The sequence below is a fragment of the Syngnathus floridae genome, chromosome 7, assembly GCF_059516105.1.
Source record: "Syngnathus floridae isolate MCC-2025c chromosome 7, RoL_Sflo_1.0, whole genome shotgun sequence".
NCBI lineage: Eukaryota > Metazoa > Chordata > Actinopteri > Syngnathiformes > Syngnathidae > Syngnathus > Syngnathus floridae.
Window position 1 is genome coordinate 13,233,134 of NC_142419.1, and position 24,845 is coordinate 13,257,978.

Below are 24,845 nucleotides of genomic sequence, written 5' to 3' on the forward strand. Positions count from 1 at the left end.
GCAGACAGTTGCTAGGAAATATAATGTAAAGGTCGTGATTTTAAAATAGACAATAGAACAATATTCATAATCATATATTCTTTATCATCTGTGAAAAACTACTATTTTCCTGCAAGTTACTCAGCAGTTGTGACTGTAATTGCATATGCATGTATTCTACTGCCTCCTGGTGGCCAAGGTTTACATTAGCCTTTTTTATTTTTTTTATTTTTATAGTGTGGTCACAAAATGAATTAAACTCCCAAGTCAAGTCACTACTAAGTCTGTGTGCATTCATTCTTTCAGCTGGCATTCAGTGACGACATTGCGCGAATCATTCAGACTGCATTCAACAGTGACATTGGTCAGCCTGAGAGCCGGAAGGCCAACAGCATGGTCAAGTCTTACTTCATCCGGGTAAGCACTGCTGCGTCACAATTCTTCCAACAAGACCTTACTACAATTTTGTAAAACGTATGCGTGATCACGACAAGCAGTGATATTCCTTCATTTATATTCCGTGGAAAAAGCCAAATACTAGGTCAAGGAATTATCCCAGTTGTTTGTTCTGTTACAGCAAATGGACCGAAACTTTCCCTGGTTCAAAGCGAAAGATTCCCGCTTCTGGGAAAGGCCAAATGTCTGCGCCAAGTGAGTATCAGCTACAAGTTGCGGTGCTTCTGTATCATAAGCATTTTTCTTTGCTTGTTTAGACTGTCAAACGATGTTAATTAATATCTGATGGCTTTCAAACAGTTTCCTTGGAACGGCCGCGTCTTGTGTTTTCCAGTTTCACTGTGGGAATCAAGGTTTTAATAGTCATGTAACGTGAGCACAGCCTTTAAACTCTTCTCTGAAGCGGAGGTCTGTAATTACCCAAGAGAAAGAGATGCTATACCGTCGTGTGTGGCGGCGAAAGGCTGCTAGAAAGCGCCGAGCTAATATTTATAGAACGTGTTGGTTTGAGTGCGCCAACCTCCTTTTGAGATATGGAGTGGATAGAAAGGCTGAGAGGAAAAATGAGAGTTTCAGCCACTTCAGCCTTCAAGTCAAACTGAATCGACTAAATGAGTGGCGTAGGACAAACGGGTGGATCTCGGTGGACTACCGCTGCCAAGGTTGAATTTAAAAAAAAAAAAAAAAAAGGAGTCATGAAAAGCTTACTACAGCAGCTGGAATTTATTTGGGGTTACTTGGTGGCACATGTGTGCTGACTCCTATTTAACAAGAATTTTGAATTGGTGTGTTTGGTTCTGAGTCTTGAAAGGGCAACATCTCTGTCATCAAAGGGTGTGCGCACTTGTGCAACCACAGTGTCTCGGTTATTTTCACTTCCCTCTGGAAATGATCAAAACACATTTATAGTGTGCTCTGCAGGTCAAAGGTGAAAAAAAGTTTTGAAATGATTTTTCTCAGTCTCATTTTTTTTTTTATATATATATCCCAAAGCCTTCCATTTGTGTGGAATAAATGAATGTTCTATATATTGCGGCAGTTGTAGTTGATTTTAATGGGAGTGGTTTGATCGACAGGCGAGCTGTTAAACGCATATCCTGCCCTCCTGCCAAGTGAGATTTAGTCACGCTAATGAATGGCATGATTGCCCTCTGAATTTATGTTGAAGTCCTTTATTGACTACAGTGAAAAGACCTACAAGAGAGGATCAATAAAATAACCCCGCCTACTACCCAACCAGTCCAATTTTTATTTATTTATTTTTATTTATTTATTTATTTTTATTTTAAATGGACCAAATTATAGGCAGTTTAAACTCGACTGTATCGATGGAATAGAGGAGCACCCGAAGACAACTCTCCCTCTCTGAGAATTCCTAATGAAACGGTTGTATTGAATTAATGATGCTCCTTGTAGAGACGATGGATTTCTGCAATGAATATTCATGCCACGTGTAACCGTGCAATGCCAGCGAGCACTGGAGTTGTGCTTGACACACACACGCATACGCACACACACACTCATTGACACATTCTCGCTTAATCACCAGCGCTCAGAACTCTCCTCGGAGCTATCAGCTTTCCCAGACCATTTATTATTTATTATATGCTTTGCCTGCTTTGCAGACTTTATTGGGAGATGAACTGTAACGGCATCACGTGGCACTTTCAGACTCATATTTGTGGTCTTCTTGTGGTTGACTTTGTCAAGTTGTATACGGGGGGGAAGCAAAATGATCCATCACGTGGATCCAGTAGCCGTCTTTACCGCCTTGACTTTTAGATGGAATCCAAACTGGTGTCACTGCTCACGTTTTACTCGGGGAAACTTTCTATTGCTCCGTGAGGAAATCCAAGAGCTGATAATATACTGTCTTAATTTGAAAGCTATTGAGTAATAAGTGTATTGTTGTGTTTGTAGTGGTATATTAAAGCATTTTGTTTTCTCGAGAACCAAATGTTGTGTGTGTGCTGCTGTTGCTCTCAGCAGTGGTCTCCTTCCCAATGCTGTCTTGCCCCCATCCCTGGACCACAACTACGCCCAGTGGCAGGAGAGACTGGAGCTGTCCCGCTCTGAGCACCCCCACCTCATCAAAAACATCATTCCAGCCCCCTGTCCCAAATTCCCTGCTGAACCAGATTCTCGAGCAACCCCTCCACCCCGTCCTCCAGCTCTACCTCCACTACCTCCACTTATACCAGGTAACAAGAACTTCTCACTTAAACTAAACATGGATTTCATGAGTCAAATATAAACTGACAATAGAGGTGTTTCTGGGATTTGGGGGAAAAGAAAATCCAATACTTTGTCATGACTTTGATGCAATTTTCCAGATTGTGAAGACTGCCCAGAGTTTCCCCCTCCACCAGGTGTTAGCGACAACAGAAAATGTGCACTGTGTCTAAAATACGGAGACGAGAACACAAACGTGAGTCCACTTCATCCACGTTGGGAATATCCATAATGCTAAAACCGCGTCGCATGTGACATGTCCAGGAGGGTGGCAGGTTGCTGTACATCGGACAAAACGAGTGGACGCACGTCAACTGCGCACTGTGGTCAGCGGAGGTCTTTGAGGACGATGACGGCTCCCTTAAAAATGTACACATGGCTGTTCTCAGGGGGAAACAGCTGGTAAGTAAAACACATGGTAGATGATAAAGAACTGATCTGATCCAGCTCTGGCATGAAATAAATATTCCCCCCCCCCCCCTCATGTTGTTCTTCACAGCGCTGTGAGATGTGTCAAAAACCAGGCGCCACAGTGGGTTGCTGCTTCACCTCCTGCACCAGCAACTTTCACTTCATGTGTGCCCGTCATGGCCATTGCGTCTTTCTGGAGGACAACAAAGTCTATTGTTCCAAGCACAAGGATCTAATTAAGGGAGAAGTAAGAAACGATTGAGATAATTGCGGAGGACGTAATAAACGGCTTTCAATGAGGACTTGTGACGCATTTTGAAATTGTTCCTCTCCTGCAGGTGGTGTCTGGCTTTGAGGTGACGCGCAGGGTTCTGGTTGATCTGGAGGGAATCAGCGTAAAGAGGAAATGGTTGGCAGGACTGGAGCCTGAAAATGTTCACATGATGATAGGTAGTGTAAAGCAATCCTGTCCGTACATTATTTCTTCATGACTGATTGCAACTTTTTCCGATTTCTCTAGGCTCCATGACCATTGACTGTTTGGGCATATTGACTGAACTCTCAGACTGCGAACGGAAACTTTTTCCCATTGGATACCAGTAAGTGTGGCTTTTAAAAAAAAAGGTGATATGGAGTGACTTGAATTATGACGTCATCTGCCTTTTTCCAGATGTTCCAGGGTGTACTGGAGTACTTTAGATGCACGAAAGCGCTGCGTGTACACTTGTAGGATCCTGGTTTGTCACCCTCCTGTGGGAGAGTCTGAGTTTAAAAACATGGTGGCCCCTGAGGAGAACATCACCATAGCACATAGTCCTCCTGCTCCTCCTGTACAAGGTACTCGAAACACCCTCAGTTTTAATTGACCAGTTTTAGAGCCATCATGTTGATCTCCCCCCTTTTTTCTGAAGACTTTCCTGATCCATTTGAGTCTCCGAGGCGTGCAGAGACCCTGTCTCCTGCCAAGACCCCCAAGCTTCGAGTCTACAGCAGAAACCGGCAACCCAGCTACCCACCTGTCACCCAGCCTTCTCCAGGTAGAAAATTGTATTCACTGGACACTCCATTAGGTACAGCAGTACGTCATAATAGAGATATTCAGACATTATAGTACTCTTAATATTATGTCTAGTATGTTATTGGACCATTGTTGTCTTTTAAAAAAAATAATGTTTTTTTGTAGGAGGTTCCTCTCAACCCCAGACTCAAATCAGTGAATCCTCACCAGACCCGGTCATACGGAACGTTGACTCCCGACGCCACAGCTCTCCTTCTCACGCTGCTCCTCCCCACCAACTGCATAAAGACCGAGTAGTAAAATCACTGACTCACATTTTGCCACGGCCTCTTACCTCACCCCCTCCACTTATCTCCTCACCTGCCCAAGACCCCGAAAAGGCTAAACGCGCCAGCAAGGACTCAAGCCAGAGGGACAAGGAAAGGGCAAGACTTTTCATGACAGGGCAGAATAGACCGCAACCTTCCACGCATCAGGGAGCACGAAACACAGACAAGCTTAAGGGGTCGAGTCGAGGTCAATCCTCCAAGGATGCTGAAAGGAACAGATCATCAAGCGACCTCAGGCAAAAAGACTCTGACACTGCTGAATCAATAGCCAAAGAGCAAGAAAAAAGGAAGCCGGCTATGAAAGAATTCGACACGGCGAGAATTCTCGGAAAAGACGCTTCGAGAGATTCAGAGAAGAGGCGACAAGTAAACAGAGAATCCGACAAAGGAAAACAGGCCAACAGAGAGTCAAACAACAGAGATGTCGAGAAGAGCAAATCAGCCTTTAGAGATTCCGGCTCAAAGGATATTGAAAAAGCAAGAGCTGTCAGCAGGGATTCGGCGTTGAGAGACTCTGAAAAGCAGAGACAATTTAGCAGGGAAGCGGCAAAAGACAGACCATCCAGCAGAGACTCGGAAAAGGGTCGACCTCCCTCGAGGGATTCCAGTTATAGAAGCACAGAGAGAAACAAAGACTCAGGGAAAGAAAGTGACCCTGGTAACCAGTCTAAACACGGCGGAGGTGAAAGTAAGAACCCCAGGCTGGCACCTGGTGGCTCGGGCAAGTCTTCTCCTCCTGTGGGCACCGCTGTCCTCTCCAGCCATCAGCAGAGAGGCGCTAGCAGCAAGCAGACTCACAAATACGGGAAACATGGAAGCAAAGAGCAAAATATTTCTTTGGCTCATCACAAGTCCGTTTCTCACGTCATCCAGTCCAAGGACAAACCCGGCTCGGAGAAAGACAGCACGGGAAGCTTAACGCCGTCTTCGCTTTTTAATGACACGGTTGTGGGAAAATCGAACTCCCCAACTCTTGCGCGTAAATCAAATGATCATTCGTCAAGTCCAGCTGCCGGAGCGGCCATGAAAGCTGTTTGGTCATCGAGGACACCGGCGGATGACGACCTTGTCAAACGAAGCTCCACGCACACGGCGGCCTCGGCCGCCAAAGAAAAACACTCCAAAGTCAAGGCGGCAAGCAACCGAGAGTCGTCGAAAGACCGAGACAGAGTGAAACATCTCCAAAATAGCAAAAACAACAGCAAATCGCCGCTCTTGAACAACAACACCAAAGCCACGGGCAGCTCCAGCGCACACGGCGCAAATCCCAACAGCAATAGTAAAGCTCAGCTGCTCGGAAGCGGCGCCAAATCCCACGGCAAGCTTCAGGGGGAGACGTCGGAGAAACCAGGAAGCGACAGGTCTTCTTCAAAGAGTCGAGAACATTTCAGCTGCAGCGTGGACAATAGCCAAGCCACCAAGACGTCCTTTCAGTCCCACGTCAAACCGACGATGAAGCAGTTAGTGTTGTCTTCGAGAGAGAGAGAGAAAAAGAAAGCTGTAAAGAAACCCCTCGTGACCCCTCTGAAGCCCGACATTAAGATGGACCCCAACGGCACCAATAACGTCGATGGCATTTCATCCGCTTGTCCCGCGACGACGACCTCCTCAATTTCTCCTGCTGGCCAGGCGACCCGTCAGCGTGACGGCCCCCCTCTCTTCTCCTCACCTTCCGCCAGCAGCACTGACAGCTCCGAATCCGATACCCAGACCCAAACAGAGGAGGAGGACTCGCAGAAAGACCACCCGTGCGCTGAGCTACGAGACCACCACGGACTCCTCACTCGAGGAACGGAAGACGAGGCGGAAGGCCATGACGATTATCACGACAGGGGTATCGACGACACGCCTCACGAGGACGACAGCGACGGGTCAGGCTCGGCCAAGCGGCGCTACCCTCGTCGCAGTGCCCGCGCTCGCTCCAACATGTTTTTTGGACTTACACCTTTCTACGGGGTCCGCTCATACGGGGAAGAGGACCTTCCGTTCTACGGCAGCGCCGATGGATCCGGACCCGTGGTTAAAAGGCGGACCGGCCGCAAGAAGTCCGCCGAGGGACAAGTGGACGGGGCGGATGACATGAGCACGTCCTCTTCGTCAGGAGACAGCGGAGATGAAGATGACAGCGGAATGAACCAGCGATTCAAGGACCCCTATTACTACAACTTCACTCGGACGATAATCAACCCAGGTGAGGGGCTGCCTTCAATAGAAGGACTGGATCAGCGTCTGGGTCGCGGCTCCCAGCTCCAACGCTTCCTAGAAGATGAAGAACAGCAGCAGAGGGCACAAGAAAAAACGGAAGAGGACATGCGCAACGCATTGTAAGTTCCTACTAATATCTTCTCTCTCTCTTTCTCTCTCTTTCTCTCTTTGACATTTGTATGGCGTGTTTGACAGGACTTTGAGCAAGCAGCACATCGGTCAGCTGGACGGCATCGACGACGGCTCAGAAAGCGACACGAGCATCTGCACCACCAGCACCACGACGACCACAGTCACCTCAGCTTCCACGCCGCACAAGAGCACCCCGAGAAGAAGAGCTAGAGACAGGCATCAGGAGAAGTTAGACTCGCACGACTCTGCCAAAGACGCACACAGCAGTGGCGGAGGAACTGCGACGTTGAGCGGAAACACTCGAAAGGGGCACAAAGAGAACTGCCTGGCTTTAGGTGGCAAGTCGCAGCCGCAAGGTCAGGGCCAGGATCCTCTGGAAGCTCAACTATCCCTCAACACAGACCTTCTTAAATCAGACTCCGACAATAACAACAGTGATGACTGCGGTAACATTTTGCCGTCAGACATCATGGAGTTTGTTCTCAACACGCCGATGTCAATGCAGGCCCTGGGGCAGCAAACCGAGTCTTCCTCCTCCGAGCTGCTGCTAGATGAAGGCTACGGGGTGGACGTCAACCGGCGCAAAGATATTCTGTTTGATGACTTCTCCGAGCCTCTGCCCAGCGCTGAGAGCGGAGGGGTGGGCGAAAGTAGCGTGAACAGCTCCATCTCCGTCGAGGAGCCTTATCTTCCACTTGAGCTGCCCTCCGATCTTTCTGTGCTCACCACACGCAGTCCGACTGTGAATCCCAGTCAGAACCATACCGGTGGCAACATGTTGGGCTTGACGCCCGACCCGGACTCAATGGGCGGAGGGAAGAGCGGGGACAAGAAAAGAGCGAGACCCGGAGTGTCACCCTCGGAGAATCAACGCGATTCCGCCACTTTGGGAAACAGGGATACCCAAGTCGCAGAAGGTCACATAACCCCTGAACAATTTATCCCGAGCCCCGCTATCGGTCAAGTGATCGAAACTACTGTGAACCAGGACGTTTCGAGGAATCCCGGCACTCCTGCTTTGCCGAGCTCCCCATCACTTCCTCTTCAGAGTCAGAAGTTCCTCCCAGCCGCGGCTGCAGGCAGCCCCGTGACCGGTCCAGGACCATCCCAAGTTCAAGTTTCCGCCCCAGCTGTCATCAAACCCAGCCCTGATAAACTCATTGTGGTCAACCAGCAGTTTCAGCCTCTTTATGTCCTCCAGACTGTCCCCAATGGAGTCACCCAAAAAATAACAGCCACGGGAGTGATGGACACCAGCTCTCAAGCCGTACTCAGCTCCATGACGCTCGCCACGGGCTTGAATACCGGACTATCTGCATCCCAGCCTATATTTCCTGCCGGTGGCAAAGTCTTAGGTACGATGTCTCACTCCCCTCAGATTCACACCTTCAGAGGAACGGCCCAGGCTGGCTTCCAAGCAGGAATTCCAAGCACCACTTCAGGACTTCTCATCGGATTGTCTTCTCGCGAGCAGCCTCAGATTCTGGTCTCCGAAGCGGGTCGGCGGCACGAGCTGGGCCCCGGTGTCACCATTGTGTCCAGCGCGTCTTCTCTCACCGCCGTCCCGACCGTTCTCTCCTCTGCCCACGGTAAGAAGAGGCCCATATCTCGTCTTCTGCCCAAAAAAACAAAGAAATTGGCACGCTCGCGCAGTCAGCCCACTCTGGCCCCCGATGTTGGACCTCCCAACATGACCCTCATCAACCTGTCGTCCCCTCAGCTCACAGCGAGTATCCCCGGCCAGCCTGGTGGCGTAGTCGAGTTAAGTACCCTAACCGGCTCTCAGCGGAAGGTTCCTAATATTATCAAAAGACCCAAATCCGGTAACGTCATGTACTTGGATCCCACTACACTCATTCAGCCGAGAATTTCCGGAACTGCCCAGGCTGGTGTGCTGGATTCCTCCACTCACATCTTACCTTCGGGACTCAACACCAGTCAGTCCGTTTTAAACGTTGTTCCCGTGCCCTCGAGCGGCGCCGCCGGCCTCCTGACATCCGGGTCCGTGTCCCTCTCGACGCCCGTCCTTAGCTCGACTGAAATCACCGGGTCCATTAGCAACCTCCTCTTTAAGGCTAGCCCGCACGGGTTGAGCCTGTCCGATCAGCAGGTGGTCCTTCAGTCCACGGGTCCGACTCCTCTGGTATCCCAACTGGGCTCTCCCGTGACCTCCTTAGCCAACAGCATCTGCGTCCTGCCTTCGCAGCAGTCCTTCAGCGTGGCCGTCACTCAGCATGGAGATACGGAAGGCGGCACTATGCACCTACGTCCGACTTTTTCCAGACCTCACACTGCCGTTTCCAGCGCGAGCACCACCGTCACAATTGCGCCAGCCACCACTTTGAGCCCCGTGAAAGGCCGCGTCGTCGGAGTCTTCACCCAGAACCAGACTTCCTTGCACTCCCAGAGCTGCAGAACCACTCCCATACAACGGACCTTCGATCAAAGTCTGCAGAACTCAACCGGTGTGGCATCGGCAACAATTACAATTTCAAGGGCGGAAAAGGGCAAACCCAAAGCTAAAAGGAGCAGGAAGAGCACAGACATGAGCAATGGTAAAAAGGTGAAGGTCTCACAAGCTGAGGAGCATCACAATATTCCCGCGGGACAAAATCCCTCAAAGTCGAGGTGAGTTAATTTCTCATTTGGCACTTTGCTAAATCTCCAATTGAATTTCAAAATGCCAATTTTCCACTTGTCTTGAAAAGAACCTCTCAAGAAGCCAGCTATCCTGAGTCCATGGACACGGACGAACCCCCAAATAAGGCAAACAACAAGAGGTATGGAGACGCCGCTTCTCCTCGCCTATCTTCATACTTTCTCTATTGACCTGTGTCAATGCTTACTTGAATCCTTTGTAGCGTCCTCGGTAAAAAGAAGAACTCAGAAGATCCCGGTTTCCCCGGAAAGGTTGCCGTCAAAGACAAAGGTTCTCCTACCACGGGACCGGGTTGCGTCGCAGTCGCTTTACCACCGAACCAAGATGGCAGAGAGACCGGCTTGGACAGCAAACCCAAGAAGGGCATCATCTTTGAGATTCACAGTGAAGACGGCTTCCACATCCGCTGTGAAAGCATCGAAGGTGAATTTCACACTTCAACATAATTTCCGTCGTGTTCCTAATTGTCTGTTTTATAGACGCCTGGAAGTCCCTGACCGATAAAGTGCAGGAAGCTCGCTCCAACGCTAAACTACAAAAGGTGTCCTTTGAAGGTAACGTGATCTTGACTCATCATTGCAAATTTATAAATTCATTTAGCTTCATGGTTTTCCTTTTTTCTCCCACAGGGGTGAACGGACTGAGGATGCTGGGAGTGGTCCACGAAGCTGTGGTGTTCCTGTTAGAGCAGCTCTACGGCTCCAGACACTGTCGGAGCTACCGCTTCCGTTTCCACAAACCCAAGGAAACCGAAGAGCCTCACATCAATCCCCACGGCTCAGCTCGAGCCGAGGTCCACCACAGGTTGGCTTGCGGCCCACACGTGCCGAATTAGTCCATTCTTGGACAGCATGTCTAAATGCTGCCTTTTGTTGAACTTGTCTGCCCCGCAGGAAGTCTGTTTTTGACATGTTCAATTTCCTGGCCTCAAAACACCGCCAGCCGCCTGAGTACCAGCCGCAGGTAGATGATGAAGAGGAAGGACAGCTCAGGACTGCCAGGTCAGTCAGACAGCACAATTTGAAGTGATTCCATTTGTTCAACTATTCTCTCCTTGCAGACGTGCATCTATGGAACTGCCACTCGCAGTGAGATTCAAACACCTCAAGGCCACCTCCAAGGAAACTATTGGAGTCTACAGGTATTCAGTAATAAAGAATAACTGTTTAATTTTATGCTTGATGCTCTCCTGAGACCCAACAAAAAGTCTTTCCAGGGTTCAGACCGAAATGTGATCTGTTATCCTTTGATAGATCCCCCATTCACGGCCGCGGTCTGTTCTGCAAGAAAACCATCGACGCAGGCGAGATGGTCATTGAATATTCCGGAAACGTGATCCGCTCCGTGCTCACCGACAAGCGGGAGAAATACTACGACGGGAAGGTGAGGACAAGAAGCACATGTGTGGTTTTGCGGCTAAGTGGGCAGAATCGTTTTACACCGAAATGTCCAAACAGTTTTTTCCCCAAGGGCTACTTTGACATGCTTCTCTTTTCATTCATTTAACACGCTAAAGTCAATCCATCAGTGTGGGTGAAGCTACGCTAACAATTATATAAAATTTACGACATGGTTTCTCATTCAATAAAATGAGAACGTTTCTCCAAATCTTTCACTATAAACACTTAACAGCCCCCCTCAAAAAAAGAGGGTTGTAATGACAAATATTTCCCACAAGATGGCAGCAAAACATTTAAAACAGAGTATCACAGAGTACCAAAGCCATACACACAATCATGATTCATGTTACATAAATAACTAATCATTTCAAACAAGTCACCTTTGTTGTGAATTGTATTTGCTAGCACACTAGCGTAATCAACATGCTAGCTCAAGCATGTGGGTCACTGCGCTTCTGTCTTCCCAGGGGATCGGCTGTTACATGTTCCGCATCGATGACTACGAGGTGGTGGACGCCACCGTGCACGGCAACGCGGCGCGTTTCATCAACCACTCGTGTGAGCCCAACTGCTACTCGCGGGTCATCACGGCGGACGGCCTGAAGCACATCGTCATCCTGGCCGCCCGCCGCATCCACCGAGGCGAGGAGCTCACGTACGACTACAAGTTCCCCGTGGAGGACGCCGGCAACAAGCTGCCCTGCAACTGCGGCGCCAAGAAGTGCCGCAAGTTCCTCAACTGACAAGTTTGTGCCAACTTTTGAACTCGAGTCTGCTCTCACTCGGACGCAATATGCAGAGGAGGAGGGGCCATAAATAGAAAGTCAAATATATCGTGCCTCCTTTTGCGAAATGTGGCTCGCCAAGCTTCACCTTTAGCTGATTGACACTTTGATTTTATTGAAATTTGGATCGACAAAAAAAAAAAAAAAAACTGACCCACTCTCAATCAGTTAAATTATTTTTAAAAGAAAAAAAAAAAATCAAAGGTTCCGTTTTACACCAAAGTGCAATTTGTCGAAGGAACAAGAAATCCGTTTGAATTAGTTGATATTTTCTCTGGTGTGATCAGCTGTTCTTGTGCACATTTGGCCTGTGTGAATGTGCCCTGATGCCTTCAGAGCCATGGTGACTTGACTTCGCTAAAGGTACAAACCTGCTGACCTGAGAGCGACTCAAATGAGGAAAACAAAAAAAATGTTATTCGTCACGCCCGTGCGCTTGATTTGACCATGGGAGCGTTGTGTTCTTAACTGGCTGGAGCCTCTTGAAAAAGAGGGAGAAAAAAAAAAGGCAGCTTGAGATTCTGGTGGACTGACAACCACGAGCCCCCGAGACTCTACTGACGTGCTTTAGTAGACTTATTTATCTTTTAATATTTTTTTTAGATTTTTTTTATTTCGTTGAGGCAATCCCTGGAGAGCAGTGGATTTTCTAGAAAGCGCGCCGTCGTTCTTATCTCGTCTCTCGTTTTCGATGATTCTGTTTGGACTCATCCTTCCAAATGACAGCAGCAAAGAGAACCAAACACAAACATGGCGCCCTTGAATTGATATTTTCACACCGCCTCTTGTGATAACCATTGTTGTTATTATTACGGAGATGTTCTTACGTGTTTTAAAGTCTTGTCTTTTTTTTTTATTGGAAAAAGGCAAATGTCACGATTTTAAAAAAATGTAAATAATGTATATTTTTCTACAGCAGCAACAAAAAAGACTTAAAAAGCACTCACTAGTGAATAGCACTTAATGATGGTATTTATATTTTTTTAAAAAGTCATATTTATTTTATTGCCATTTTTTGTAGGAAATAGAGGTTTACAAACACTAAAGCGCTCTCTATGTTTTGTACTCCGCTGCCTTTGTAAAATTTTATTTCTGTTTTTTTTTTTTTTAATTATCATTTTGTAGGTCTGAATGTTTTATTTGATTCCAAAGACTGACGTTGGCTCGGTCCGCTCGGCTTCAGTCCACCAGGAGCTCGCCACCCGGGCCTTATGGTCAAAGCTAATTTCGTTTTTTCTTGTCGTCATCATCGTCGTTATAATTGGGAGCTGGCGGTGTGGCTCATGTGAACTACTATTATTATGCACTTGGGAGAGTTTAGATGGTTGATTCTCATCTGATATCTCCTCTCTCCAGCCTTATTGTCTCCTCACCACATCACAAACACGCAGAAAAGAGAAGTCATATCAATAAGTACACAAGATATCGAGTTGTTGTTTTTTTTTTTTTAAATAGTGAGGTGCCTTTATTTTGATGCTCCACATAGCCAGTGAGTGCAAAGGATGTTTAGAACTGCACTGAAAAGTTAAGAAAAAGTTCTAAGAAAGTCATTACCTCAAAAATATGGAATTTTCTCAGTTATATTATTATTGTTATATTATGCCTTTATCTTAATATATGTCTTTATTCTCAAAATATTACAATTTTAATCTCGAAAATTTACAATTCTCTGTCAAATTTGACGTGTTTTCCTCAACTGCACCACTTGGATGTATTACAACTGCAAAATTTTATCTAAAATATTTTTTTAAATGAAACATTATGACTTGTATCGTAAAAAGAAAAATCGATACCTGTTTTTCTTGAGTATCTTGTAAGTCATAACTGAAAATTTTTGGAAATCAACAAAAAACACTAAATTACTTTTTTTTTTAATACTGACATTGTGACCATAAATTTAAAATTACTTTTAATTGTGCTTTGAGGCTAACGATAACAGTAAAAACTACCATTGTGCTTGCAAAAAGTTTTTTTGTTTTTTTTCTTCCCCGAAAACGACTGACAATACATTAGTCTTGGAAAATGACTTTCCTTTTTCATTCTTTTCAGTGCAGGCACTAATACTCCAGTGCATAAAAGCACCACTGTGTCATGTAACCAGAGCTCAACCGTGTTAGGACTTCCATAAAAACATCCATTTGTTTTTTTCTTTTCCTGCCGTTCATGCTGACATCATTCGCAGTGACTCCCACGCTGCCTCCCCCCTCCCCTGGTGAAAACACCAACACTTGATCCTATGTCATGGGGGGGCAGAGAGGCTCTTACCAAGTGCACTTGACTGTCAGTGGGCACCAAAGTGAAGTGGGCCTAAACCTCTACCCTGACAGTGAGGGTACATACACAAGCCCCCTCCTACTTGCCACCTGGGGGCGAGGGGCGACTGGCTGGGTTGTGCTGCTACAATGAATGTATACTCAATTCTTCCACGTTCCTTGCTTTGCGAGCGTGGATGTTCTTTTCCGTCGCCGTGCCGACAGATCCGATGGCTTCACGCGTGAGCATCGGCGCAAACGTGTCAGCCGATCTCAAGGGCTCCGTCTAGAAATTCTAAACTTTTGGTGAAAGGCTTCTTGGACTTCATTTCCTCTTAGCGGCAGGGGTCACATCAGTGGCCCCGCCCCCTCTCCGTCTGTAATTATAGTATAAATACATGACAATATTATACAGACACATGCATAGTCTTGTACGTTAGTATCTATACAATATATGGAATGGACAGACAAACTTAGTTACAGTAGCAAAAACAGCCGATTTATACTAGCAATGTTTCAATGTACTCTATAATGGTTTTGTGTTACAGTACTATCAGATGAAACTAACGTGCAACATTTCTTTTTTCGTATAATGGATATCCAGTACCAGTTTTTGCGGTGCCTGTGATCGCACCTCAGACCACGAAAGGGGCGGTGCCGTTTTTTTTTTTTCTTTTTCATTCTTTGTTTTCTCGCAAAGGAGCAGTTTTATGTGATGTGTAAGTGTATTCATGTGCTTGTGAATTTCTTGAGGTCATTTCTTTTTAGTCCCCCTTTTCCTTCTTTCATTGTATGTTAAAACAGGGACTTTTACTTGATGTGGTAATAATTTAAAAATTTGATTTTTTTTTAATATCCCACCAAAATGGCGGTTTTCAAGTCCTCTGAAGCTTTGGCTGTACTTATGTACTGTTTTTTTTTTTTTTTTTTTTTAAATAGAGTCATAATGCTGAATGTTTAATTTATTTATTTTGTGCAACATCCACAAAGGAGTTGTTACTTGGAATTTTCAGAGGTCGAACAAGTCGGGGTTGTGTGTTTGTGTGCGCGTATGTGTGTGAGCGAGATGAGATTGTTTCTGGTGAAAAACTCATCAGCCTTGGATGGAATGTGGATTCGCCGTGGGAGCGGATGACAAAAATTTGTGTGTGTGTGGGGGGGGGCAGAAAACTTGAACAGGCTCTGTCTTTAAACGCCTTCAATAAGTGTTATTGTCTTATCGATAATCCGCCTGTCACCACCATCATCATCGTAATAAACCGTATTCATGACAGTGTTCTCTCCCAGCAATGAAGGAAAACCACCACAGTGAAAAAGAAAATAAACCACAAAACTATACTCGGTTGAATGTATAATGAGGAAACAAAGTTGTACATAATGTGTAAAAAGAAAAGTTTCTAATCATGTTTATTTTCTATGCACTTTTTTTATTTAAGTGATAGTTTAAATAATAAACATGTCTCCTTTAGTCCATTTTTGTCTTGTCGTGTGAGAAGACTAATAACATGGCACAACATATTTTATTTAGTCCAACTTTGCTATTCATTTAATTTAATTTTCACTCATCATAACGCGTGTTCAAATTTTTGTATTTCAGCATTCACACACATTTTCTGCAATTACAGCAGATTTTCTATTTTTTTCAAATAAAAACCTGGTCTTTTTTTTTAATAAACACCTTATTTTTAAAAGCATCTAAAAATGCCTTAAAAAAAGAATTATGTATTTTTTTAAATAATTTTTTATTTTCTATTATTTTCTTCTTTAAAACCCAACTTAAAAAAATCTTAGCCCCAATTTCAAAATTACATTTGACAACTTAATCCTTTCTTGAAACTCACACAGGATGACGGACAATCACATTTTTGTGAGCACAGCTGCCGCTTTTGTTCCAGACAATATAACGTTACATAATTCTCCCCTCAGATCTCTCCTTCCATCTGCATTAATGTCACACCAAAATATGTTCTTCACTTTTACTCCCCCTTCCTCTCTCTCTCTCGCTCTCTCTTCCCCCCTCCCTCCCTAGCTGTCTCTCTCTCTTGTTCTCGCTCTCTGTCCTCCACCCAAAACAGCAAACACCCAAACCACCGCCTAATTGGATTTCATGATCATTTCCTTTCAGCTCACAGACGCCAGCAGCTGGCTGACATTGGTAAGTTAACTTTTGAGGCATAAATGTCTTGCAAGATGCTTTTTGTTGAGTTTTATAGAAGAAGAGCACACACAGAAAAGCTAAGTCACATCAGATTTAATAACGTTTTTTACTTGACGAGAAGAAGAATTGTGGGAAGAGCCAAGTGTTGCGTGCTAGTACAGAAACTCAAGAATCACAAATGTTTGATTTTGTGAGAAAGTACCTTTGAATTTGGCCTCATTGCACTTTTTGTAATGTGTTGTTTGCTTCAGCTTGCTTCATTAGTGACAATCAATTTACAATTTATTTGTCATACTTTACAAATTTAAAGTTGTTTTTATGAAAGTTACTTGTGCTTTGTGGAACATAAGTGCAAAATGCACCCATTTTTTTTGTATCCATCCATTTTGCTACTTACTTTGCTACTTACTTACAAATGACATCATGGTTGCTTAGGGTCAGTAAACAACCAATCACGGCTTAGTTTTCAAAAGACACATGAACAAACTTGGAAAACAGTTGCTTTCAAATATAACATCGTATGTAGTCAAATACAATAATGTATTCTATTTTGGCCCTGTCCTCAACCAGCTGCTTCCTCTAAACGTTTCTCCTGAGGGCTTTCATACACCTATGAATGTCTTCAACATTCTTCTCCATCTTCACAGCTTCGTTTTATGGTTAAGCAATGCTGACTTCTTCCTGTCCACCTCATGCATGCTTCCCATACTGGCTGATGTTTCATTAACCGCAGCTCGACGGGACCCACCCTCCTCCAAAAAACACCAAGCGTCAACAAAAAGTAACATGGCTAAAGTTGAGATTCACAATAAACTTTTAACACTTGGAAAGTGACTTATTTCTGAGTCAACTGTCTGGTATTCAGCTTTCATTACAAACATCTGTTAAGAAGCCAGTGTTGTCCTATTGTGATTTCAGTCAGCAGTCTTAAGTAATGTAAAGTAATTTAAAAGGCATTTGCTCGCTTCCCACTGGGGCTCTTTTCAGCCACTTCCCGAGTTGGAGTGTGAGTCCAGGAATTAGTCCAAATTTCAAATGTGACTTCTGTAATATTTGTTTCATTAATTTAGTCCCTAAAATGTACTTTCTCAGTCATTTATCCCAAAATACAGTTTTAATAATATAAACTGAATTCAACTGTATTGTACTTAAATGTTAAATACAACAGACTGCAATGAGTTCGGGTTGCAGTCTGTCTTTTTTCTGATGTCAGCTGGGATAGGCTCTGGCATCCCTCGTGACCCTGGACAGGATAAGCGATGTTGAACAAGGGGGGGGGGGGGGGGGGGTGCAACGGGGATTGAAGCACACTTTGAGATTCACTGACCAAGTCGTAGGTTCTTCCTCAGACGGTTGTGCGGCTCAGTCTAAACGCTGAAATCTCAGGCCATCTTTCTCTGTGTGCAGGTGCTCTGCAATGACAACGCTCAAGACGCTGCCTTTACCGCTCTTCCTGCTTGTTCTCCAAGTACGTCTCTCTACTCTGTTAGAGGACAACAAGATTCCTCCCAGTCTGTGTACGGGCCACCCTGGCATCCCGGGCTCTCCCGGAGTTCACGGCACCCCTGGTCTGCCTGGGAGAGATGGACGGGATGGAAGAGATTCTGCTCCGGGGGAGAAAGGAGAAAAGGGAGACATGGGAGCTTCAGGTAACAAACAAATTTCTCTCACATAAAACTATTTAAAATAAATACATACGGTGTTTATATATTGCTGAGATAATGGCGAGGCAAGTCCACATTTTGTTACCGTGACAACCAGGGTGGCAAGTGGCATTTTCTCAGCAACGATGCTCAGCAAGTGTCCTGGAAAAAAAAAAAAAAGGAAAAGCATTTTCACTTGTGGAGGCAGCACTTCATAGACATTACATCACCTGTTTGTGTCTGTAGGTATGTCTTTATGCATTATACTGCCCCCTTGTGGCCAATGCACGTACACAACAGAAGGGGCAACACAATTCCCCGTTGAGAATTATCATGGTGCACAACCTATTTAATTTTTATGTTTTTATCGGTTACAATACAGTCAAGTGCTACTTTTCATCTTTTTTTTTTTTTATTATTTTTTATTTTTATGATAATGGGGGAAGCTGACTTAAGAGTGCTGGGAGGAAAATATGCCGGAGGCCACTAAAAATTACCCAGTGGGCCTCAAATGGCCCTGAGCCTTAGTTTGGAGACTTGGGCCCACACCAAAGTACATCACATAAGATAATTAAACTGCCAGATTTGTTTTAGTTTCAATATGCTTGTGTATTTGATAGTTCCCGCCTGCGTACCCCACAGGTGAGACAGGTGAGCAAGGCCTGACAGGAGATAAAGGTGACTCCGGAGAACGAGGGCAGAAGGGTGAGGCGGGACAGTGCGCCGTGGCCCCCAAATCAGCCTTCAGCGCCAAAATATCCGAAGGCCGCAACATGCCGCTTCCCGCGGGCGGCGTGGTGCTCTTCGACAAGATCCTGCTCAACCATCAGGACGACTACAACGCTGAGACGGGCCGCTTCACCTGCAAAGTCCCCGGCGTGTACTACTTTGCCGTCCATGCCACCGTGTACCGCACCAGTTTGCAGTTTGACCTCATGAAAAACGGACACACCGTCGCCTCCTATTTCCAGTTTTTCGGCAACTGGCCCAAACCGGCGTCGTTGTCGGGCGGGTCCCTTGTCCACCTGGTTCCCGGGGACCAGGTGTGGATCCAGATGTCTCTGGGGGAATACAATGGATTCTACTCCAGTACCAAGACAGACAGCACTTTCAGCGGCTTCCTGGTGTACTCAGACTGGAAAAACTCTGCGGTGTTTGCATGAGCGGTCATACCTTGCATAGGGAAAGTAACCACACGATGGCCCATTTAAGGTTTTCCTAATAAGGGATATTTGGGACGAGACGTCAATACGTTTTTGTTTTGTAATGACATTCACAACGGGCATATACTAAACTGCATGACTTGACTGCTTTTCCAGCATCTGCATTTGTACAGTGGAATCTCTTCAGGGGTGTCAAACTCTGGCTCGCGGGCCAATTTTGGCACATAATTGGCCCGCAAACACAAATTCTGCATCGACTGTGTCTATACTAAAATTGCCTATTGTCCTCACTTTTAAAAAAAAAATAGAGACTCTGCTAGGATTTTTTATTACGTTCATCTTTTTAAACATTTTAAGTTTCTACTAGTCTCTGATTTCAAAACTACTAGTTTGTCGTGTACCCTGTATTGTATATGACATTTATACATTTATTTGGGTTGACAGTCATAATGGCCCTCTGAAGGAAACTATGACTCAATGTGGCCTGCAACTAAAATGAGTTTGACACCCGTGTCTTAGATGGTTGAGCATAATTTGACACTGAACGCCTATCGATACGAGTGCACAGATACTAAAGCTGCGCATCTCTCCGATATAAGACGATTGGATACGTTTGTCAATGCACAATGAGTGATACGATTCAAGGACGACAGTTGATTGCATTACACTCGTATTATTGACATTGCTCCTTCAGCATTTAACGTGATCCGACTCTAAGTCTGACAACAAGCTTTTAGAAAGATCCAAAGGAAACACAATATTCACATCAGTGATTCCCAGACAGGCACTGACATAATCAATCATAGATGTGGGGAAGAAAAATTGTAGGAGCATGGAGATGATGAAGTAACGGTTCCAAAAGCATGTGGCACTTCCATCACTCCAATCCAACGCTCCACTGAGTGCATTTGATTCCCCAAACCTGACCAAAGTAAACACATTCCACTGGCGTCTTCGCAGCCTAATGATTTCCCCAAATGCAGCAACATTGTGAGCTGGATGATGTAAGTCACGATGATGTCTTTTCTGAGTCTCCACCTTTGTGAATAGATTTTTTGGGAGGCAGCATTTGTTGACTTAATGGGCGAAACCCCAACAAGAGCAAACGCCATGGAAAAGGCTTTCCGAGCTCTTCTCACTTGAGGAAATGTGATTTAAAACTCAAAATAGTTCCACAAAAGCCCCCCCACCCCCCTTTTTTTTAGGGTGAAGGGAGAAAAGTGGGGAGTTAATCAAACTGAGACTGGCACTAGCCACTGACTTCCATTGGTATGCATCTGCTAAAATACTCTTTTGAACTGAACTGAAGCCCCTTTTGGAAAATCTATGACATCAGTTTAGATGAATTATGAATTACTGCAAGGGTTACTTAAATTATGGGAATATTTTCAAACATGGCTAAAACCATGGCAGCAGTCAAATCAAAATAAGTAAAACAAACCAGCAAAATACAGTAAGAATACTAAACATTCAGCAGTGTGTGAGATGGTGATGCCATTATTCCTCCCTTGCAGCGGTGTGTCGTCTCCCCCTGACCGCCGTGACGTGCTCGGGTGAGCCCCTCAACTGGTCTTTTGATTCCATCCTGGGCGAGTGTGTGCCTTACAAAGCAGGCTTCTGCCAGACCAACGGCAACAAGTTCTACAGCAAGGCCGAGTGTGATGAGTACTGCGGCGTAAAAAGTGAGGGGGCCACATGCCGTTTGAAAGGCGCCTCGTGAAATATTTCATTTGATATTCTTTTTTCTCTTCAACAGATGCAAAACTCTTGGAAGACTAAGGGGAACATCCAAAGCTTTTTGACTGTCAAAATTCCAAACACCGACTGCAATTTATTTGAAGGGGAAATGTCTTTGGATATTATGCCAGAACACTTTGCAAATAAAAAAAATTAAATGTGAAAATTACTGTCTTGTCAAATTCTTTTGAGCCTATCTTCAGCCAAGCTATGTAAGATTTCAAAGGAGGGCCAAGACAGTCATTAATCTCACTGCATATCAATTGGTGCACAAGGCCAAATCACAGCCAATCAGAAAGTGGGGGTGAGGGCGGGTGTGGCACTTTTCACTTAGGGTTAGGCTTGCTCTTGCTGTGCTCAGGGTTAGGGTTTGTGTTAGGCTTGCTCTCGCTTTTGCTGTGCTTAGGGTTAGACTTGCTCTTGCTGTGCTTAGGGTTAGGGTTAGGGTTTGTGTTAGGCTTGCTCTCGCTTTTGCTGTGCTTAGGGTTAGGCTTGCCCTTGCTGTGCTTAGGGTTAGGGTTTGTGTTAGGCTTGCTCTCGCATTTGCTGTGCTTAGGGTTAGGCTTGCTCTTGCTGTGCTTAGGGTTAGGGTTACACTACACGAGGTAAAATAAGTAAATAAATAAATAAATAAGAAAGTGTAGCGAACGATTTGGTGAACGATTCTTTTGAAAAAAATATTTTGAAGGAACCGATTCTAAAGATTCAGTTCACTTGAGAACTGGAATGCACATCACTAGTACAAAACAGTGCAAGCAATTGGCGACTGACGGTCGCAATAGCCGACTGGTTAGTGACTCGAGCTCTTGCTAGGTAAGAACTTGGTTCGATCCCAGATGCGAGAAATTACCTTGATGTGCTTTATTTATTTATTCTTTTTTTTAAACCTTGTGTAGTGTACCTATTGAAGGTGTACCTTACACATATTGTCATATAAAGCATGATTAAGGTGATTTTTTTAATTGGCGAATAAAGAAACAAGGAATAAAACACCAGACAAGTTTTAACATAAATGTTTATAAAAAATAATAATATTAAAAGCAAATTTCAAACCAGCAATCTAATGTGAAATTGCAGTAGATATATTGGATAACAATATTTAGGCGTATATAGGTATACACGTTATTTAAAAACGACTATAAGTGTTATACTACAATACAAGTGTTTACCAGCTCAGTGGCCTAAGAGGAGAGTGTCCGCCCTGAGTTTGGGAGGTTGTGGGTTCAAACCCCTGCCGAGTCATACCAGTGACTATAACAATGGTACCCATTTCTTCCCTGCTTGGCACTCAGTGTAAGGGGTTGAAATGGGGTCCCCCCCCCCTGCGGCTCACGATCATTGGGACTTTTGGCACTTTGGCAGTCAAATGATCAGTTCATCCTCACGTTCGGCAGGAGCCTGATCATTGAATCAGGTGTGTTTAACGAGGGAAACTTGGAAAACATGGAGGAATGCGGCCCTCGAGGACTGGACTTGGACACCCCTGTAATAGAGTGTCCGAATGACGTCACAGATCAAACAGCCAATCAGAAAGTGGGGGTGAGGGCGGGTGTGGCACTTTTCACTTACGGTTAGGCTTGCTCTTGCTGTGCTTAGGGTTAGGGTTAGGGTTAGGGTTTGTGTTAGGCTTGCTTTTGCTGTGCTTAGGGTTAAACTTGCTCTTGCTGTGCTTAGGGTTAGGGTTAGGGTTTGTGTGAGGCTTGCTCTCGCTTTTGCTGTGCTTAGGGTTAGGCTTGCTCTTGCTGTGCTTAGGGTTAGGGTTAGGGTTTGTGTTAGGCTTGCTCTCGCTTTTGCTGTGCTTAGGGTTAGGCTTGCTCTTGCTGTGCTTAGGGTTAGGGTTAGGGTTTGTGTTAGGCTTGCTCTCGCTTTTGCTGTGCTTAGGGTTAGGCTTGCTCTTGCTGTGCTTAGGGTTAGGGTTAGGGTTTGTGTTAGGCTTGCTCTCGCTTTTGCTGTGCTTAGGGTTAGGCTTGCTCTGGCTGTGCTTAGGGTTAGGGTTAGGGTTTGTGTTAGGCTTGCTCTCGCTTTTGCTGTGCTTAGGGTTAGGCTTGCTCTTGCTGTGCTTAGGGTTAGGGTTTGTGTTAGGCTTGCTCTCGCTTTTGCTGTGCTGAGGGTTAGATTTGCTCTTGCTGTGCTTAGGCTTAGGGTTAGGGTTAGGGTTTGTGTTAGGCTTGCTCTCGCCTTTGCTGTGCTTAGGGTTAGGCTTGCTCTTGCTGTGCTTAGGGTTAGGGTTAGGGTTTGTGTTAGGCTTGCTCGCTTTTGCTGTGCTTAGGGTTAGGCTTGCTCTTGCTGTGCTTAGGGTTAGGGTTTGTGTTAGGCTTGCTCTCGCTTTTGCTGTGCTTAGGGTTAGGCTTGCTCTGGCTGTGCTTAGGGTTAGGGTTAGGGTTTGTGTTAGACTTGCTCTCGCTTTTGCTGTGCTTAGGGTTAGGCTTGCTCTGGCTGTGCTTAGGGTTAGGGTTAGGGTTAGGGTTTGTGTGAGGCTTGCTCTCGCTTTTGCTGTGCTTAGGGTTAGGCTTGCTCTTGCTGTGCTTAGGGTTAGGGTTAGGGTTTGTGTTAGGCTTGCTCGCTTTTGCTGTGCTTAGGGTTAGGCTTGCTCTTGCTGTGCTTAGGGTTAGGGTTAGGGTTTGTGTTAGGCTTGCTCTCGCATTTGCTGTGCTGAGGCTTAGGGTTAGGCTTGCTCTTGCTGTGGTTAGGGTTAGGGTTAGGGTTAGGGTTTGTGTTAGGGTTAGACTTGCTCTTGCTGTGCTTAGGGTTAGGGTTAGGGTTTGTGTTAGGCTTAGGCTTGCTTTTGCTGTGCTGAGGCTTAAGGGTTAGGCTTGCTCTTGCTGTGGTTAGGGTTAGGGTTAGGGTTTGTGTTAGGCTTAGGCTTGCTTTTGCTGTGCTGAGGCTTAGGGTTAGGCTTGCTCTTGCTGTGGTTAGGGTTAGGGTTAGGGTTTGTGTTAGGCTTAGGCTTGCTTTTGCTGTGCTGAGGCTTAGGGTTAGGCTTGCTCTTGCTGTGGTTAGGGTTAGGGTTAGGGTTTGTGTTAGGCTTAGGCTTGCTTTTGCTGTGCTGAGGCTTAGGGTTAGGCTTGCTCTTGCTGTGCTTAGGGTTAGGGTTAGGGTTTGTGTTAGGCTTAGGCTTGCTTTTGCTGTGCTGAGGCTTAAGGGTTAGGCTTGCTCTTGCTGTGGTTAGGGTTAGGGTTAGGGTTTGTGTTAGGCTTAGGCTTGCTTTTGCTGTGCTGAGGCTTAGGGTTAGGCTTGCTCTTGCTGTGGTTAGGGTTAGGGTTAGGGTTTGTGTTAGGCTTAGGCTTGCTTTTGCTGTGCTGAGGCTTAGGGTTAGGCTTGCTCTTGCTGTGGTTAGGGTTAGGGTTAGGGTTTGTGTTAGGGTTAGACTTGCTCTTGCTGTGCTTAGGGTTAGGGTTAGGGTTTGTGTTAGGCTTAGGCTTGCTTTTGCTGTGCTGAGGCTTAAGGGTTAGGCTTGCTCTTGCTGTGCTTAGGGTTAGGGTTAGGGTTTGTGTTAGGCTTAGGCTTGCTTTTGCTGTGCTGAGGCTTAAGGGTTAGGCTTGCTCTTGCTGTGGTTAGGGTTAGGGTTAGGGTTTGTGTTAGGCTTAGGCTTGCTTTTGCTGTGCTGAGGCTTAGGGTTAGGCTTGCTCTTGCTGTGGTTAGGGTTAGGGTTAGGGTTTGTGTTAGGCTTAGGCTTGCTTTTGCTGTGCTGAGGCTTAGGGTTAGGCTTGCTCTTGCTGTGGTTAGGGTTAGGGTTAGGGTTTGTGATAGGCTTAGGCTTGCTTTTGCTGTGCTGAGGCTTAGGGTTAGGCTTGCTCTTGCTGTGGTTAGGGTTAGGGTTAGGGTTTGTGATAGGCTTAGGCTTGCTTTTGCTGTGCTGAGGCTTAGGGTTAGGCTTGCTCTTGCTGTGGTTAGGGTTAGGGTTAGGGTTTGTGTTAGGCTTAGGCTTGCTTTTGCTGTGCTGAGGCTTAGGGTTAGGCTTGCTCTTGCTGTGGTTAGGGTTAGGGTTTGTGTTAGGCTTAGGCTGGCTTTTGCTGTGCTGAGGCTTAGGGTTAGGCTTGCTCTTGCTGTGGTTAGGGTTAGGGTTTGTGTTAGGCTTAGGCTTGCTTTTGCTGTGCTGAGGCTTAGGGTTAGGCTTGCTCTTGCTGTGGTTAGGGTTAGGGTTTGTGTTAGGCTTAGGCTTGCTTTTGCTGTGCTGAGGCTTAGGGTTAGGCTTGCTCTTGCTGTGGTTAGGGTTAGGGTTTGTGTTAGGCTTAGGCTGGCTTTTGCTGTGCTGAGGCTTAGGGTTAGGCTTGCTCTTGCTGTGG

General features: G+C 45.7%; 2 protein-coding genes across 4 annotated transcripts in view; both read left to right on the top strand.

Annotated features, from left to right (window-relative positions):
* kmt2a (lysine (K)-specific methyltransferase 2A) overlaps positions 1-15,329 on the top strand; it is a 33,638-nt gene extending 18,309 nt beyond the window's left edge. For 2 of the 3 annotated variants that reach the window (XM_088380835.1, XM_088380837.1), the window contains exons 15-34: positions 286-396; positions 557-630; positions 2,422-2,636; positions 2,769-2,863; positions 2,932-3,069; positions 3,167-3,325; positions 3,417-3,528; positions 3,599-3,677; positions 3,749-3,915; positions 3,990-4,115; positions 4,262-6,749; positions 6,826-9,390; positions 9,471-9,542; positions 9,624-9,844; positions 9,901-9,975; positions 10,051-10,225; positions 10,315-10,422; positions 10,482-10,562; positions 10,675-10,804; positions 11,289-15,329. In XM_088380835.1, coding sequence (XP_088236961.1) covers positions 286-396; positions 557-630; positions 2,422-2,636; positions 2,769-2,863; positions 2,932-3,069; positions 3,167-3,325; positions 3,417-3,528; positions 3,599-3,677; positions 3,749-3,915; positions 3,990-4,115; positions 4,262-6,749; positions 6,826-9,390; positions 9,471-9,542; positions 9,624-9,844; positions 9,901-9,975; positions 10,051-10,225; positions 10,315-10,422; positions 10,482-10,562; positions 10,675-10,804; positions 11,289-11,564 — 7,467 coding nt within the window. In that variant the 3' untranslated portion in view covers positions 11,565-15,329. The remainder of the gene's footprint in view (positions 1-285; positions 397-556; positions 631-2,421; positions 2,637-2,768; positions 2,864-2,931; positions 3,070-3,166; positions 3,326-3,416; positions 3,529-3,598; positions 3,678-3,748; positions 3,916-3,989; positions 4,116-4,261; positions 6,750-6,825; positions 9,391-9,470; positions 9,543-9,623; positions 9,845-9,900; positions 9,976-10,050; positions 10,226-10,314; positions 10,423-10,481; positions 10,563-10,674; positions 10,805-11,288) is intronic. The other variant, XM_088380838.1, reaches the window with a different exon arrangement.
* Positions 15,330-15,869: 540 nt separating this feature from the next.
* Positions 15,870-20,725, top strand: c1qtnf5 (C1q and TNF related 5). Its single transcript, XM_088381826.1, has 4 exons — positions 15,870-16,013; positions 17,424-17,665; positions 18,302-20,504; positions 20,579-20,725. The coding sequence occupies exons 2-3, from the start codon at positions 17,434-17,436 to the stop codon at positions 18,820-18,822; spliced, it is 753 nt and encodes a 250-aa protein (XP_088237952.1). The 5' UTR covers positions 15,870-16,013; positions 17,424-17,433; the 3' UTR covers positions 18,823-20,504; positions 20,579-20,725.
* Positions 20,726-24,845: the final 4,120 nt, after the last annotated feature.